At 46.9% G+C, this 19,261-nt stretch overlaps 1 protein-coding gene across 1 annotated transcript in view; it reads right to left on the reverse strand.

Moving 5' to 3' along the window:
• Positions 1-19,261, reverse strand: part of KLHDC1 (kelch domain containing 1) — a 300,634-nt gene that overhangs the window by 244,153 nt on the left and 37,220 nt on the right. The window contains exon 3 of the mRNA XM_029597434.1: positions 18,994-19,064. Within this exon, the coding sequence (XP_029453294.1) occupies positions 18,994-19,064 (71 nt within the window). The remainder of the gene's footprint in view (positions 1-18,993; positions 19,065-19,261) is intronic.

Raw genomic sequence — 19,261 nt, forward strand, 5'->3', positions numbered from 1 at the left:
CCTCGATGCCGGCGAACGAGACGTGGAGGGTGTCCGGTCTGTTCGCGGCTTCTTTGTCGGTGGCTCGGCTTGAGCAGAGGTCGATGGCTGTGGATCCTCGACAGGCCGAGACTTGTGCCGTCGATGGCGGTGCTTTTCCTTCCGATCCCCTCGCCCATCCGGGGAAGGGACGGGAGTCGACGGCCGAGAAGCGATCGATGGCGGACGGTCACCGGAGGGTTGACGATGATGGTACAACTTCGACGGTGCCGGTTCCGATGACGTCGATGCTATCGATGGCGTTGGGGTGGGTGCATGGAAGAGGAGTCCCATCTTCTCCATCCTGGCTTTGCGACCCTTGGGTGTCATTAAGGCACATTTGGTGCAAGTCAGGACATCATGCTCACTACCCAAAACACATTACACAAACCCTGTGGGGGTCTGTGATGGACATAGTCCGGGTACAATCCGGACAACGGCGGAACCCCGTTGCCATGGCCTGAAGCCAAAATTTAGGCTGGGGATCGGTAAGTGCCAACAGGCCTCAAGGGCCAAAATCGACGGTAGTCGATGGAAAAAGGCAAAAAACTTACCGGGTTCCGTAAGATGACTAAAAATTTGTCGAAGGGAGACCCCTGAGGGGCAAATTTTCTTAGGAAATTAACTTCCAAATTCCTGTCAGGAACGTGGTTAGAGAGCTCCTTTCTCCGCGTGGCAACTGCTGCGCGGAAAAAAGAAGACTGAAGAGAGACCCCTGCTGGCTGCAGGGTCAGTGCCTTGCTGGGCATGCCCAGTAGGGGCCAGTCAAAGTTCTGTTTAAACTTTGACAGAAGTTTTCCGTGGTGGGCTCCATCCTCGATGTCACCCATTTGTGAGGACAACCATCCTGCTTGTCCTGTGAGAAATGGCAGAACAAAGTGTTGTGAGAATTTAGTAAAGGCACTCTTGAGCCATAGGTTGCGAGTACTAGTTTGAGGCAAAGTACTGGCCAGCACCTTTTGTCCGCTTGTTTTTTGTATCTCTCTGCAGTCAATGTGAGGAATTGGTGGGTTTTTTGCCACAGCTCTTTAAGGTCTTGGCTCATGATGTCAGCTGCAGGGCATGGAACTGTTAATGGAATAGGATGTCTACCAAATGCGATCTGGAATGGAGATGATCCTGAAGCATCTCATACATGGTTGTTGTGGAAGAATTCTGCCCAGGGGAGGAAAGATGCCCAGTCATCCTGCCGTACATTGACATAGGCCCACAGGAATTCCTTAAGGATCTGATTGCTTCTCTCAGTCTGTCCATTTCTTTGTGGATGGTACATGGATGAGAAGTCCAAAGAGATTCCAAACTTTTTGATTAAGCCTCTCCAAAAGTGAGCAGTGAATTGCACTCCCCAATCTGAGAGAATGTGCTCAGGTAACTCATGGAGACAGAAGATAATGCTGGAAAAAAAGATGAGCCAATTCTGGTGTGGATGGAAGTCCAGGGAATCGTGTAAAATGAGCCATCTTGGATAACAGGTCCACCACCACTACCTGGATGGAAGTACAGCCATTACAGAGAGGTAGATCAGTGATAAAGTTCATGACCACGTGGGTCCAGGATTTCTCAGTGGAAAAAGGTAACCAGTGGAGTGCCTCAGGGATCTGTACTTGGACCGGTGCTTTTCAATATATATATAAATGATATGGAAAGGAATACAAGTGAGGTTATCAAATTTGCGGATGATACAAAATTATTCAGAGTAGTTAAATCACAAGCAGACTGTGATACATTACAGGAGGACCTTGCAAGACTTGAAGATTGGGCATCCAAATGGCAGATGAAATTTAATGTGGACAAGTGCAAGGTGTTGCATATAGGGAAAAATAACCATTGCTGTAGTTACACGATGTAAGGTTCCATATTAGGAGCTACCACCCAGGAAAAAGATCTAGGCATCATAGTGGATAATACTTTAAAACCGTCGGCTCAGTGTGCTGCAGCAGTCAAAAAAGCAAATAGAAGGTTAGGAATTATTAAGAAGGGAATGGTTAATAGAACGGAAAATGTCATAATGCCTCTGTATCGCTCCATGGTGAGACCTCACCTTGAATACTGTGTACAATTCTGGTCGCCGCATCTCAAAAAAGATATAGTTGCGATGGAGAAGGTACAAAGAAGGGCAACCAAAATGATAAAGGGGATGGAACAGCTTCTCTATGAGGAAAGGCTGAAGATGTTAGGGCTGTTCAGCTTGGAGAAGAGACGGCTGAGGGGTGATATGATAGAGGTCTTTAAGATCATGAGAGGTCTTGAACGAGTAGATGTGACTTGGTTATTTTCACTTTCGAATAATAGAAGGACTAGGGGGCATTCCATGAAGTTAGCAAGTAGCACATTTAAGACTAATCGGAGAAAATTCTTTTTCACTCAATGCACAATAAAGCTCTGGAATTTGTTGCCAGAAGATGTGGTTAGTGCAGTTAGTGTAGCTGGGTTCAAAAAAGGTTTGGATAAGTTCTTGGAGGAGAAGTCCATTAATGGCTATTAATCAATTTTACTTAGGGAATAGCCACTGCTATTAATTGCATCAGTAGCATGGGATCTTCTTAGTGTTTGGTAATTACCAGGTTCTTGTGGCCTGGTTTTGGCCTCTGTTGGAAACAGGATGCTGGGCTTGATGGACCCTTGGTCTGACCCAGCATGGCAATTTCTTATGTTCTCGGGGGCTGGTAATGGCTGTAATAGTCCCCAAGGGTGAGAGTGGGAACTCTTATTAACTGTACAATTGGGATAGGACTTTACATAGTGCTGCATATCATGCCTTACTTGAGGCCACCAGTAGTGACAAAGAAGCATTTCTATGGTCTTGGGGACTCCTGGGTGGCCTGCCAGGTAGGAATTATGGGCCCATTTAAATACTTTCTCCCACAGACATTTGGGGACCACTGCCTTTCCAGGTGAGACAGGCACTGCTGTAGCTATCACGATTCTTGCCGATCAATGATGTGGCAAGGGGTTCTGTGGCCTGCTGATTCTTCTCTGCCAGATGGTACCCAAGTTTGAAATCAAAGTGGTTGGAAAATAAAGCTTTTACGACATGGGCCCGCACCTGTTCTGCAACTACAGCTACCCGATGCGGCAGGGGCGCTCATCAGCAGTGTCCTTGCGTCACTGCGCAGCACAGCGCTCACGATGTCTTGACCCTTCCCCCGCAGCAATTCCTCCCGGAAGCTCCCGTGCTAGCGCGGGAACTTGAAAGAATTTAAAACCTGCCTTCCAGGACAAGCCTTGCCTTGGCTACAGGCTTGCTTGTGCTGCTCTGCTCTGTGTTTCCTCAATGTGCCTCGAACCCTGCCTGGACTGGATTCTGCTTTGCCTGCTGCCTGCCTCTGACCCTCGTTTGGACTTGGATTCTGTTTCTGTCTGCTGCCTGCTTCTGACCCTGGTTTGAACTTGGACTCTGCTCTTTGCCTGCTGCCTGCCTCGACCTCTGCCTGGTCTGGGTTCTGCTGCCTGCCCTGAATGCTGCCTGGACTTGGACCTCGATTTGTGCTCCCTCCTGGGCGTCTCAGCAGCCTTCGCTCACGTCGCCAGATTGAAGTAAGTCTGTTATGCTGTCATTTGGATTCACACAACCTAACAAAAGCCCATCGGTCCAGACGTGGGTTTAAGTGCTGGGCCTATTGAAGATACTGTAAATTCTTATGATCCATGAAGATTGGGATTGGGTGTTGAGCCCCCTCCAATAGATGGTGCCAGTCTTCCAGAGCCATTTTTACTGCTAGGCTTTCCCTGTCCCCAATGGTATAATTCCTTTCCATGAAGGTAAACTTCTTGGAAAAGAAGCAAGGCATGAGGGTTCCTTTATCGTTGTGTTAAGTGAGGACAGCCCCAACCCCAACGGCAGAGGCATCTACCTCCACAATAAAGGGTCTAGACTGATCAGGGTGTTAGAGACAGGGGTTTCTGAGGAATGCTTGCTTGAGACAAAGGAAGGCTTGGATCAACTCTTCAGACCACTTAGTGTTGGCACCCTTCTTTGTAAGGATGATGAGAGGGACAGCCAGAGAGGCATACCCTGATAATAATTGGCAAAGTCAAGAAATTGTTGCAAGGCCTAGAGCAGTGGTTCTCAACCTTTCTAATGCCGTAACCCCGAAATACAGTTCCTCATGTTGCGGTGACCCCTCGCCCCGCCCTTGCGGGGCGAGTGCGGGGCTTTGGTCATATGGGGGCGGGGTTATGGATGGGGTTGGATTTTAGTGCATACTTATTTATTATGACATTTATAAACAGAACCACCATTCCTCATAAAACAATAAAATTAAGAAACATAAAGCATCAGTTATAATAGTAAAACCATACTAATAAAAGAATATTTTAAAATTACTGATAAATAGAATTTCTATTAATTAAAATCATATACATTTTTATAATTTCCCAAACACCAATAAAATATTTCAAAACAGCACATATATCAAATAACACACAATAATTAAAACTCATAAGGATTTTAAAAAGCCAATGCTGTCCATACATGGGAGCTCTTGATTTCCAGTCACCCTGATATTGTCGAGGATTAGGAGGTTATCCTCTCTCTCTCACACATACTCACATGTCCATTCTCTCTCACACATACACTGTCACATACATACACGTTCATGGTCTTATACCCACCATAACCTCTCTCTCACAGACACTGATACACTCTCAGGGTGTAAGACACTCTCTCCCCCCCCCCCCCCCCACCACTCACACACACACACACTCTCTTACTCCCCTGGATTTTCTCATACACACTCATGCTCTCACTCTTACTGGCTCCCTCACAACCTCAGAGCCTCTCAGATAAAACTCTATGCAGCAGAAATAATGCTGAATGTTGAGAATTGTGTTATGCAGACTAATCTGGAAAATGCACTAATTTCTACATGAGTCATAATGAATCAGTCCTCAGCTGCAGGCTTCAATTGATTATCCTGGCTCCCTTTATGTTTGCCAAATACAGTTCATGTGTAACAGCAATCCTAATTCTCCACCAGATCAAGCTGATTTCACATCCCACTTCATACTTTGTCACCTCCAGCTGAGTCAAACAATTAATCTAATTAATGCCACTGCTGCCACGTGGCTATTGGGGAGGCGCTGATTGCTGCTATTGGCACTGAAGCCCATTCTGCTGCCTCCTCTGTGCAGGCCCCGTGGGTTTCCACTTCCTCCATGTTGATCTCGTACATTGTGAGATCCGCCATAGAGAAAGTGCTACTCTTGCACATTCCCAAAGATTACATGTGCCAATCAGTAAAAAGTAATTTATTTTTTTTTTTACATCTGCTTCCCTTTCTAATTTTTTGCCATTTCCTTTTATATTGCCTTTTTTTCTATTTCTTTTCTCTCCACCTGTCTTCTTCCCTCAAACACACAGTCAGGTTCTCATTCTCACATGCATTTCTCTCACACACACATACACAGGCTCTCACTGGCACAGGCTGTCTGAGTCTCACACACAGGCTCTCTCACACCCCCACATGCTGCCTTGCTCAAGCACAGGCTCTCACTCTTACATGCTGTCTCTTTCACACACACAGAGGCTCTCACATGCTGTCTCTGCAAACACACACAGTCTCTCAACTCATCTCATACTCGCACACACCTCTCTCTCACCTCTGGGCCTCTTCTTTACGGGTTGCCACAGGATGGGCTCTGTAGCGGCCCTAGTCTTCCCGACCCCGCTGCTCCTCTTCTGCACGCGGCTGAAGCGCCTCTTCTACCCACGCGGCTGACGCGCCTCCTCCTTCCTCCCCATGCGGCTCCGGCAACATTTGTCTTCCGGGGCAGGGCGGGCAGGAAGGAAGTAGGAGGAGCACCTGCAGTGGCTGATACACCTCCTTCCTGCCTGCGCGGCTCCAGCAACATACGTCACTGCGACGCGCTAGCTTTTTGGGCCATGTCTCTTCCCTTTTGGGGTTGGAGTAGGCAGGTCTCCAGCTTCTCCCCGCCTCCCCGCAGCAGCCGCGGCGCCGCGGACCAGCAAAAAACCCCAACGGCCCGGTACTGGTCCGCGGACCGGTGGTTGGGGACCCCTGCTTTAGGCGACCCCTGTGTTTTGGTCGTTCGACCCCCGCCGGGGTCGCGACCCACAGGTTGAGAACCGCTGGCCTAGAGCCTGACGCGTTGGGGCCAGTCTTAAATGGCTTTCACTTTCTCTAGGTCCATGCGCAGACCATGCTGGGAGATAATATAGCCCAGGAACAGCAATCCATCCTGTTCAAAAGTACACTTTTTGATTTTGGCATATAAGTGATTCTCTCGGAGACTCGGCAGTACTACACGATGCTGTGCCAGGGAGCATGAAAAGATAAGAATACCATCCACATATACCAAGACATGAGAGTACAGGAGGCTCTGAAGATCTCATTGACCATATGTTGGAAGATGGTGGGGACGTTGAAATGGCCAAATAGCATGACCAGATGTTCATAATGGCCGTCACGGGTATAGAATGCCATCTTCAACTTGTTCCCTTCCCATATCCATATGAGATTATAGGTTCCCCTAAGATCTAGATTTGTAAAGATTTGTGCCCTACACAGACGGTCAAATAGTTCCATAATTAGGGGCAGTGGATATCTATTCTTGCGGGTTATAGCATTGAGGCCCCTAAAATGAATGTGTTGTGTTTGAGGCATTGTGGGCCCTTGGTTGCAATGGAGATGACTCCGCCCATGGGGAGGAGCCCCGTGGGGAACCACTGCGATAGGCTGACACATATAGTAGACACAGAATGGATAGAGTCTTTATTGTACTGCTGTAGATGGATGGTGAAAGCAGGAAGGTAAGGCACTGATCCACGAAGTGCCAGTACGTTCAACAGGCTCAGAAGTATAGTCTCACCCAGATGTTCACGATAGGCAGGAGCCCGCAGTACGGGTAATGCCGCGGCTGGTGAGTGGAGTTGGAGCGCCGGATCGTAGAGGGTCAGTGTAGGGAGGCTGTACAGGCAGGCCAAGGCCTCATCTATGAAGTTGCCTCCAACTCCTGAATCCAAGAATGCCTCAGTTTGCACCTCGGTATTCTAAGAGGCAAACTGGCATGAGCAACTGAGGAGAGAGTGAAGGCTGGCCTAGGGTTGCTTCGCTGACCAACTCTAGATTCGAAAGTGTACCTCCTTTTCAGGACAACAGCTGTCAAAGTGCTCCTGAGCTGCGCAATAGAGGCAGAGGTTAAGCCGCCAATGCCTCCGTTTCTCTTCTTCAGTGAGGTGGGATCTGCCAAGCTGCACGGGATCTTCTTGAGGAGAAGCATGCAAGGTGTCTGTTGTACTAACTAGAGGCCACTGAAACTTGGGTGCTAGTCTGAAGTGCCAGAAAGACACTTCCCTCTCTCAGGCTTGGTCCTGGAAGCAGAAGATCACTTGTATGGCCAAGGCAATGTGGTCCTCTGATGTGGGCAGCAGGTCCTGACCCACTAACTCATCTTTGATACACTCAACCAGGCCCTGCCAAGACGGCGGTCAGGCTGCCTTCGTCCCAATGAGATTCCAAGGTCAAGGTGCAAAACTGGATGGCGTATTTGCCCATTGTGCGGCTTCCCTGTCTGATGCAGAGCAGCTCTGTAGCTGCAGATGAGACCCAACCAGGCTCATGAAATATCTCCTGAAATTTCATAGGAAGTTGTCCAAATTTTCTACCAGAGGGGTCATTCTGTTCCCAGAGCGGTGATGCCCAGTCTAGGGCACGGCAAACTAGTACAGACAACATATAGATCACCTTAGTTCGATCTGAGAAAAGGTGCCAGTGCAGGTGCAGGGATGTGAACCTGCATAAATTACATTTGGTCCATCAGGATGCTGGTCATGTTATTCAGTTGGTCTTGCTGCTGCTGGACCTGAAGAGCCAACTTTGAGATAGCCTGAGATGGGAATGAGTCCACCAAGCTCATGGTCTCAGCAAACTGTCACGAAATTGAGCCCTTGGGCTGTGGCATGGTTAATGCAGCCTAACAGACATACCTACAACTGGTGGACTTGCTCTTGCTAGGACTGGATCTGGTGATTCATCTATATCATCCCTGTTTCCCGCTTGTTGAACCTTTGAGTTCCAGGGGCCGGCAGGGCTTAGGCGAGAATCATGCAAGAAGTGGTTGGACAATGTCGAGACATGGGCAGCAGACAGGGCTGGCAGCGAGCAATGGTATCTGGGTCCAAGCCAAGGTCAGGGCAGATGGCGAGCAATCAGTATACGGGTCCAGACCAAGGTCAGGACAGGCAACAATCAGAAGAGTAGTCTGAGTCTGTAGCAGAGGTCAGAACCAGACATCAGGCACAGACAGATGGTCAAGACAAGGTACAGGGAACAGAGACAAGGCAGGAACAGGAGGGCAAGGCAGGCCTAGGCATGGAGAGGCAGAACAAGGAAACCACAGACAAGGCAAGAATAAAACGAGCAAGACAGGTAACGTAAAGAAACAAGAAAAGCAGCATGCAGTGCAAGGCTGCAGAAGGACCTGTTGTTGAGGCACAGAGGAAAGCGTGACTGGGGTTTAAATACCCAGCCACATCCTGCTTCAGGGCTTTCCCACTGCCTAGAGGCAGTGCCAGCAGGCTGAAGAAAGGCAGCAACAGGTGGCACCCCCACCGCATGGGTTGAAGCATGGCATCAGGGCAGGCTGGCAGTTTCCTGGGGTGAGTGCGACCAGTCAAGGGACCTCCCCGCAACCGGCCAAACTTATATGGAAGCAACCCATCTGACCCTTAATAGGGCAACATCTGCTGGTCCTTACACTTCAGGATCTACAAAGTGTTAACTCAAAATATTTCTATGATGATAGTGATGGCCATGTGAGTGCTGTGACGTCCTGCAGAGAAACTCCATCCCAAACCAAATCTGACTCACTTAGTAGGGTACCTGAGGGCTATTATTTTCCTCAGTTTGTTTGCATTAGCTAATAGCATCACATTGACTGCTACCATCTAGGCTGCCTTCTGAGTTAGAAGCCAAGATGTTTGGAAAGCTAGATAGCTGGCTCTGGCCTTTGGCCTAAACCTGGACCTGTTGGTTCTCCATTAGTTTGATGTCTCTCCCCGCTTCAGCTGCCCTGGACCATAATTCCCCTCTCAATCTACATGGATCATGCCTATGCTGCAAAAAAACTATGAAAGAGACTCAAGATGCATACCCTGCTTTTCACATCTGCTTCCTGCAAACTGTTTGGGCTCCTTATAACTTCCCAAGACAGAAGGAAAAATAGCCTTGCGATCCAAATCTACTAAATATCCGTGAGAAAAGAGCAAATTGTATGAGATGCCTGTGGGTCTATATTTAAGGTCCACTGCCCTAGAGCCTAGGACCTACAGAATGGACCATTCTCAGGATTAATTTGGAAATGGGAAAATGGGACACCAGGAGTGAGGCCTTGAGCCCATGACATCCAAGGCTATAAGGTTACTTTCTTCTTCAGAGACTGAGGGCTTCCTTATACTCCAGAGATTGGGAAAGTCAAAAAAGCAAACAGAATGTTGGGAATTATTAGAAAGGGAATGGTGAATAAAACGGAAAATGTCATAATGCCTCTGTATCGCTCCATGGTGAGACCGCACCTTGAATACTGTGTACAATTCTGGTCGCCGCATCTCAAAAAAGATATAATTGCGATGGAGAAGGTACAGAGAAGGGCTACCAAAATGATAAGGGGAATGGAACAACTCTCCTATGAGGAAAGACTAAAGAGGTTAGGACTTTTCAGCTTGGAGAAGAGACGACTGAGGGGGGATATGATAGAGGTGTTTAAAATCATGAGAGGTCTAGAACGGGTAGATGTGAATCGGTTATTTACTCTTTCGGATAGTAGAAAGACTAGGGGGCACTCCATGAAGTTAGCATGGGGCACATTTAAAACTAATCGGAGAAAGTTCTTTTTTACTCAACGCACAATTAGACTCTGGAATTTGTTGCCGGAGGATGTGGTTAGTGCAGTTAATATAGCTGTGTTTAAAAAAGGATTGGATAAGTTCTTGGAGGAGAAGTCCATTACCTGCTATTAAGTTCACTTAGAGAATAGCCCCACTGCCATTAGCAATGGTTACATGGAATAGACTTAGTTTTTGGGTACTTGCCAGGTTCTTATGGCCTGGATTGGCCACTGTTGGAAACAGGATGCTGGGCTTGATGGACCCTTGGTCTGACCCAGTATGGCATTTTCTTATGTTCTTATGTTCTAAGACTAATTGCTATACGAGATAATCATCAATTAGCATAAGGTTTCCCCATCTACATAATCCAGGGTTTTCCTGCTCTACCTCAGCCCTGAATAGTCAAACATCTGAATAAAGGAGGAACAAGATTCCTTCCATGAATAGGGAGGCCTTTACTACTTGACTGACAGATATCTGGAGTCCCGGTTATCACAGCCTGATAGTTACCAGTGAGGGATCCAGGATAATGTATCTGAGAAATATCTGCACTATTTAATGTAGAGAGAAATACTGAAAAACTAAAAGCAGCACCAGAACTTTATAGGGGGAATGAAGTCAGTTTTGGGCTTTTTTTCTCAATCTCCATCTGCTGGCAGGTGGGAATGACCCCCTTGTCTGGACTGGTTTGGCACAGATAATAAGGAAAAGAAAGGAGAAGTCTTCAACAATACAACTCTTTAAAATAGTGAGGTTTGTAGTGTAAAAAAGTCACAATTTTACAGTTTAGGTAAACACCTTTCTGGTGTTACTGGTTGCATAAAACAATTTAACTTATTTACATTTAAGCAGTATGATGCAAATATACAACATGTAAACTGAAGAAATTTAATGCTATTTGGAAAAACAAACTACAAGTACTCTAAAAACTTTTCATTTTGAAACCGATAAGGAATATTCATTAAAGGAACACATTTGGGTTAGCAGAATAGGAAACATTATTTGAAAAGATTTGTGGTATCCTGATTTTATCTTCTGTAACCCTTTACTGCTTCAGTACATTTTGTAGTCTTTTGCTATTGTTTTTGTGGAATGAATTTGAAGGCATTATAGGAGGAGTAGCCTAGAGGGTCAGTGCAACAGGTTAAGAACCAAGGAAGCCAGGGTTCAAATCCTGCTTCTCCCATCAATGTTGCTTGTGGCCATGGGCAAGTCACTTCATCCTCCACTGTCTCAAGTTCAAATTTAGGGCCTCATTTACTAAGCATTTTCAGCAGGACTGGCTGAGCTGTACTAATATTCTAAAACATTAAACCAGCACCAGCCATTACAGTGGATTTGGATTAAATTACTCACCTTTCCAAATTCAAGTTCATGGAAAGTTACAAATGCAGGTATAATTGGTGGGTCCCTTCCCTAGGGGGTTTAAATCTATGGGCTTGCTTTAGTAAACCATTTGTAACTTTTCATGAACTTGAATTTGGAAAGGTGAGTAATTTAATCCAAATCCACTGTAATGGCTGGTGCTGGTTTAATGTTTTAGAATATTAGTACAGCTCAGCCAGTCCTGCTGTTTCAGTCTGCATGTTTACTACTGCACCATGGTCATACACAAATATCAGCCATTCCTGTGTACCTTTAAAGGAAAATTAGTTTCTTACCTGATAATTTTCGTTCCTGTAGTACCACAGATTAGTCCAGACACCTGTCTTTATTTTTTCTTGTGCGCGCTGGCTCTCCGAAACTTAGTGAGGGTTATCGGGGGGGCTGAGCGGCCGAATTTTCACTTTATTTCACCGTTGTTTCCTTTTATTTTCGGCGGGCCTGCGATGCCTTGGGGCTCTTCCTGCCGCGCAGGAAACAACCCTGGCATATATACCAAGGTAATCACACACATATATAAGAGAAAGGTGTACAATTTTAATATTTCATGTATATAACAAACTTGGAAATGTGTCCTAAAATACACACAATCACTCTCACACATTCATACTTTAAAAGCATCAAACCTAACACAAGGAATAGTGGGCCACAAAACCCAAAGGTCTATACATTCGTATTCTTCTCTTTAACCCTATACAGAGTCATGTATGTGAACTCCCTGTGGTGATAACTACTTACAACTCTATTCTGCTTTCGCTTATATTTTTATATCACAACATCACTAAGTAACAATACACTTTTTTGATATATCTTCGTCTGGCAGACTTTCCTGTGTAGGTTTCATTACTTTTAGACAACCCTCCTTCTTCTTTTTATAACCTGCATATTTTCACTGTGGTTTAGCCCCAACAAGCGGCCCTTGTTTCACAAACTTCTGCTTCCTCAGGGGGATGGTAACCACTGAGAAAACAAACCCAGAATTAATCACCCAATCAAATATAACTACTTGGACACATTTATCTTCCAATAATATGAAAAAAGCTTTGCCAAGAGATGTTTGTAACTTGTTTTGTTCCCAGGCTGTCCACCTATATTGAATATACCACCATGATATTCCTTATCTTCCTGCACTAGCTCGTACGTAGGCCCTTTGGCAAGTATGTCTTCACAACGACTTTATACAACCTACAACACACAAAATGTATAGAAGAAAATAATACTCTCTAGTCATTGATTGTTTTGGTTTTGAGTGATTCATGACAGGGAGTTCACATACATGACTTTGTATAGAGTTAAAGAGAACAATACGAATGTATAGACCTTTGGGTTTTGTGGCCCACTATTCCTTGTGTTAGGTTTGATGTTTTTAAAATATGAATGTGTGAGAGTGATTGTGTGTATTTTAGGACACATTTCCAAGTTTGTTATATACATGAAATAATAAAATTGTACACCTTTCTCTTATATATGTGTGTGATTACAATAGTGGTAGAGAAAGTGGTTCAACGTCACCCATAGTGTGTACCATATATACCAAGGTGCCACTCACAGTCCCTCAGTCTTACGTAATGTCAAAGCAGAATGGAACAAAACCAAACTAACCAATTAACTATCTGTCCATCTATAATAAGGCTTATACAAACCCCCAACTGGGAACAGAACTCGCAGAACCAAAAGAACAAGCGAGAAAAACAGTACCAATATCCAGAAAAGAATTTTATACAAGCTGACTCTCCATTACTTCAGTGTACACAGCCATGGGCGGGGCTCTGGATTGATCCGTGGTACTACAGGAACGAAAATTATCAGGTAAGAAACTAATTTTCCTTTCCCTGTACGTACCCGGATCAGTCCAGACACCTGGGGTGTAACAGAGCTGACTTACTGAGGGTGGGAGCCGGAGAGGCCCGCTCGGAGCACCCCTTCTCCAAATCCCCCGGAATCTGAAGCTTGCACATCCAATCTGTAATGTCTTGCAAACGTATGCAGCGGGCCCTGCAAATTTCCTGAGGCGAGACTTGATGACATTCCACCCACGAAGCGGCCTGTGACCGCGTGGAATGGGCGCGAAGTCCCACCGGTACCACCTTACTACGCAGTAAATACGCTGAGTTGATGGCTTCCTTTAGCCAACGAGCAATCGTAGTCTTTGAGGCCATACCACCTCTTTTCGGACCATTCCACAACACAAAAGATGGTCAGACACCCGGAAAGGGTTCGTGACCTCTAGATATCGCAGCAGAGCCCTGCAGACATCCAATTTCCGTAAAACCTTCGACACCGGATCTGAGTGGTCCACCTCTGAGAATGAGGGAAGCTCAATCGATTGATTCATGTGGAAGGAAGATACTACCTTCGGGAGGAAGGAAGGAACCGTCCGCAAGGACACTCCGGAATCTGAAATCCGTAAGAAAGGTTCCCTGCACGACAACGCCTGCAATTCGGAAACTCGACGAGCCTAAGAAATTGCAACCAAAAACACCACTTTCAACTTCAGATCCTTCAGCGTCACTCGTTTCAGCAGTTCAAAAGGAGGGGTACACAATGCCGAAAATACCAAATTGAGATTCCAGGAAGGACACGGATGGCAAAGAGAAGGGCGTAAGTGCTTCGCCCCTCGCAGGAAACATGCCACATCTGGGTGCAACGCTACCGCTACTTCCTGGATCTTATCACGTAAACAACCAAGTGCCGCAACCTGTACCCGAAGGGAACTGCAGGAGAGTCCTTTGGAAAGTCCTGCCTGAAGAAAAACAAGAATATCAGGGATCAATGCCTGTGTAAGGTCTACTGCGCGCCCCGCACACCAGGAATCAAAAACTTTCCAGACCCTGACATAAGCCAGGGAAGTGGATGGTTTTCGTGACCTCAACAACGTGGTCACCACCGTATCAGAATAACCCTTGTTCTTCAGCCGTTGCCTCTCAAAAGCCATGCCCCTAGACAAAAGCGATCCGCCTCTTCCAAACAGACAGGACCTTGATGCAGAAGAGCCGCTGATTCCTGAAACCGTAGCGGCTTCGTGGTGGACAAATTGAGCAGGTCCGCGAACCAGGGACATCTCGGCCACTCCGGCGCTCCTAGAATCACTTCTACCGGATGGAGCTCTATCCGCCTGATCACCATGTCTATCAGCAGCCAGGGAGGAAACACGTACAATAAGATGTTCGTCGGCCAGGGAAGGGCCAGGGCATCTACCCCCTCTACCCCTGTTTCCCTGCGATGGCTGTAAAACCATGGAGCCTTGGAGTTCTTGATCGTGGCCATCAGATCCATGCATGGCCTGCCCCACCAGTCGCAGATGAGCTGAAAGGCTTCGTCGGCTAACTCCCACTCTCCGGGATCGAGATGGTGACGACTGAGAAAGTCTGCTTGTATGTTGTCCAAGCCAGCGATGTGAGATGCCGCAATGCTGCATCCAGCCCAGCTCATCAAGTGTTGTGCCTCCGTTGCCACCGGACGACTCTTGGTTCCTCCTTGGCAATTGATGTAGGCCACCGTAGTTGCATTGTCTGACAAGACCCTGACCGATTTCCCCCGAAGGAGTGGGAGGAAGGCCTTCAATGCGAGAACCACTGCCCTAGTCTCCAAACGGTTGATCGACCACTGAGATTGAAGTGTGGACCACTGCCCCTATACCGACTTCCCCAGACAAAACGCTCCCCAACCGGAGAGACTGGCATCCGTAGTGACGACTGTCCAGTCGGGTATTACCAGGAGAACCCCACATGCCAGATGTTCCGAGACCAGCCACCAGTTGAGACTGGCTCTCGCAGAGTCCGTAAGTGGAAGCAGTAGATGAAACTGCTCTGACACCGGATTCCAACGGGACAGCAATGCTGATTGTAAGGGACGCACATGAGCAAAGGTCCAGGGTACCAACTCTAGAGTGGAGCTCAATACCCGCAGGTAATCTTTCACCTTGGGCATGTGCATGGATAACAAGTCCCTCTCCTGGCCCTGGAGCTTGACTGCACGTTCTGTGTTGAGGAAAACTCTACCCCGGATCGTATCGAACAGGGCTCCCAGGAACTCTAGAGACTGGGAGGGGATCAGATGACTCTTGGCAAGATTGACCACCTAGCCGAGCGATTGTAAGAGCTGTAGCGCCCGGTAGATTGCTGACTGGCACAGAACCTCGGATTTCACTCGAATTAGCCAATCGTCCAGGTAAGGATGGACTAGGAAGCCTTCCCTCCTGAGTTGCGCTGCAACCACGACCATGACCTTGGAGAACGTCCTGGGTGCCGTGGCGAGACAATAAGGTAGAGCCCGGAACTGATAGTGTTTTCCCAGAATACAGAACCTGAGGAACTTCTGATGTGCTGACTGAATGCCAATATGGAAATAGGCTTCCGTGAAATCCAGAGAATCCAGGAACTCCCCTTGCCATACCGAGGCGATGACTGATCGAAGAGTCTCCATTCGGAAACGAGGTACCCAAAGGCACCTGTTTACTCTTTTTAAATCCAAGATTGGTCAGAAAGTCCCTTCCTTTTTTGGGATTATGAAGTAAATGGAATAGTGACCCCTTCGTTGTTCCGCGGATGGAACCGGTGTGATACCCCCAAGGCCAGTAGGCGCTGTAGCGTGTCTAGCACCGCCTGTCGCTTCTCGCGGTATGTGCAGGGAGATATCAGGAATTTGTCCCGAGGGCACTGTACAAAATCTAAAGCGTAACCTTGACTTATCATGGTGAGGACACATTGGTCTGACGTTATCTTGGTCCACTCCTCGAAGAAGAGCGAGAGTCTGGCTCCCACGATTAGTACGCGATGGACAAGCGGTACCGAGGAATGAACCGGCAGTATCTCATCGAGAGGCCTTGGCCCCCACCGCCGCCTGCGGAGTACCTGGTCTGCCAAAACGTCTGCCACGAAAGGACTGAGACCATGACTGTTGTCTGTTGGAACCTGTGCGAAAGGATGACCCAGACAACTGTGCCGGCCTGGGTCGTTTACCACTACGGAACCGTGACCGAGCCGCAAAAGATCCTCTTGACCTGGGCTTGTCCTCCGGTAGTTTATGAACCTTGTTCTCTCCCAGAGACTGAATCATGTCCTCCAATTCCTTGCCAAATAACAGCTTCCCTTTGAAAGGAAGCGAACCAAGATGGGCCTTGGACGACACATCCGCAGCCCAATTCCGAAGCCAGAGGAGCCTCCGTGCAGCTACTGCAGAAACCATGGATCTGGCCGACGTACGCAGGAGATCATAAAGAGCATCAGCGCTATAGGTGATGACCACCTCTAGCCGATTCGCCTGGGCAGCCTCCTCCACCGAGAGGTCGGAATTGGCTTGGAGTTGCTGTGCCCATCGAAGACCGGCACGTAATGCAATATTATTGTACATCGCTGCCCAGACCCCCAGCGCTGAGACTTCAAACACCTTCTTGAGCTGCAGCTCTAGCTTTCTGTCCTGTAAATCCTTGAGGGCCGTTGCTCCCGTAACGGGGATTGTGGACCTCTTAGTAACAGCTGATACTGCTGCATCCACCTTAGGGACACGTAGCAGCTCTAAAGCATCCTCCGGAAGGGGATATAACTTGTCCATAGCCTTACTCACCTTTAGTCCCAAATCTGGGGTGTCCCATTCTCGGAACAAAAGATCCGTCGCTGAGAAATGAAACGGGAAAGAAACCGTAGGACCTCTGAGACCTAATAAGACAGGATCCATAGCTCCCAGTCGGGACTCCCCCGGCGGTGTCTCCAGGCCTAGCTCCTGTAGGATGGCTGGAATAAGTGGAGACAGCTCATCCTTCTTGAAGAGACGAGCTACCTTTGGATCATCCCCTTCCATCGCCTGAGATCCCCTGCCTAAAATTGGTGGGGGATCCGCGTCACCCTCAGCCCCCACCAGGGGCTTAACCGGTGGATCTTACTCATTCTGAGAAGTAGAGTCTGAATCCGTCTCCACAGGTATGGACCGTAAGGGCCTCTTACCCCTATTTGGGTCAGGACCCCCTGCTGACCTGTCCCTCTTCCTAGACCCCCGGGCGTGCGGCGTCAGCAAAGGCCTCTCAGAGACTTGCTTCTTTCCTAGCTTTCTTTCTCTGAAGGCCTTGTGCATCAATAACACAAATTCAGAGGAAAAGGAAGATTCTGAGGAGGAATCCGTAGCCCCCTCAGGGCTCTCCTCGTGAACGGGAGAGGCTGCACCTGTAGGAGTGCCCCCCCCCCCCCCCCGGCAGGCATCTGTTGTGGAGAGAGCGAGGGGGGTAAAATTCCCTCCCCCATCACTGCCTGCGTGGCCTCCCGAAATGTGCTCAAAATGGCTTCCGTTCCCACGCTTAGTGGGAATGGATCTGCTGACAACGCTTGCACTCGTCCCTGCAAGCGCCGCGGAACGCGAAGCTCGACCGCGACCCCCCTGGAGCAAAACAGAGGATCCTTCGTCCCCCTGCACGTAATCGGAACAGAGGCCGTCTCTCGACAAACGCGAGCGCGACGAGCCGCATGCGTGGCAGGAAGAGCCCCGAGGCATTGCAGGCCAGCCAAAAATAAAAGGAAACACAATGGCGAAATAAAGTGAAAAATTCGGCCGCTCAGCACCCCCCCCCGATAACCCTCACTAAGTTTTGGAGAGCTGGCGCGCACAAGAAAAAATAAAGACAGGTGTATGGACTGATCTGGGTACGTACAGGGAAATGTATATTAGATATTAAAAATATTTATATTCCGCCTATAACAAAGCACCATGCTAAATGGCAAATGAAGACTGCTCTGTAGTAAAGTGCAGTAATCTGTCCTTGGCAACACCATACTTTGTTTATTGTCCATTACAATAAGCACCCATTTGAATTTATAAACATATTTTCCTATGATTTCTCTTCTAAGTTTCACTTGCCTCGTATCTTCAAGTTACTATATATAAGGGTTATTGTGAATGTGCAATAATAATAATTCAATATATTAATATGTTGGTGAGGTTTTGACTAAAGGAAGAATATTACACGATGGTTTACTTATGTAAAATGGCACCATATGTTATAAATATGATTTATTTTTCTTGATTTGTAATGAAATCTGATAAATAAAGAATTAAAAAAAAAAAAAGCACCTTTGTGATAATCCCATCATGTTGTACAATGGGGCTCAGGGTTCAACATGAAGTCCTACTGTGGCCACTCAATCAGGAATATCCAAAGTACAAAACAGGACTGTCAGACAGCAATGTGTATGCAAATCTAAACTTCAGCAGCCATTCACAGCATTAAAGCAGTGATAGCGGGCAGATAAGGATTTGGAATTTGAAGTTCTTTTATATTCTAATGGCTCCCATGATAACAGCTTGTAAGTGGCTCCAAGGATAAAAAGTTTGGGAATCGCTAATGTTACAAGGGAAAGTACAAATACCTTTCTGGTTTCAACTATTGAGCTATAAGGTATAGCAGTACTCTTTCAAGACACAGTTTCTAAAACATGTATGGAAAGCAAAAACAGAGAAAACCTTCTTTAGTATTTTACTAATGCTGCTATTCTATCATGGAAAGGCTGAGTATTAGCAAGAAATGTCAGAAATAAAAAACTTCAGACATAGAAAACACAAGGACTGTACTGCAAGTAAGATATAAAGTGAACTTGAAATGTATGCCCATCTGGGGGCATCCTTACATCCTGTACAGGAAATTTCCATAATAAGAACTAATTATAATCCAGTACAAAACATGACTCTCTAATAACATATATGCTTATAAAAGGAATACTATAAAGGTATGTTTTCATACAGTATATGGTTTGTCTTACCATAATCCACTATCAATTTCATAGACCCATACTTCATCATTGGGCAAGTACACCTCATTGTCTTCAATTGTCTAAAATAAAAAGACATACTCGGCAATCCATCAGTCCCTTACAATAACTCAGTTTAGCAAGCAACATATTATTCTGCATTTGGTCAATTACTTTAGCAGAGAGGCAAATTAATATTAGAATTTCAAATCAGATTTTCTTATCTGCAATCCTTACATTTCTGAATTGTTTACAGGCACATTTTGTTAACTTAGGTGCC

The sequence above is a fragment of the Rhinatrema bivittatum genome, chromosome 4 (genome assembly GCF_901001135.1).
Source record: "Rhinatrema bivittatum chromosome 4, aRhiBiv1.1, whole genome shotgun sequence".
Classification (NCBI taxonomy): domain Eukaryota; kingdom Metazoa; phylum Chordata; class Amphibia; order Gymnophiona; family Rhinatrematidae; genus Rhinatrema; species Rhinatrema bivittatum.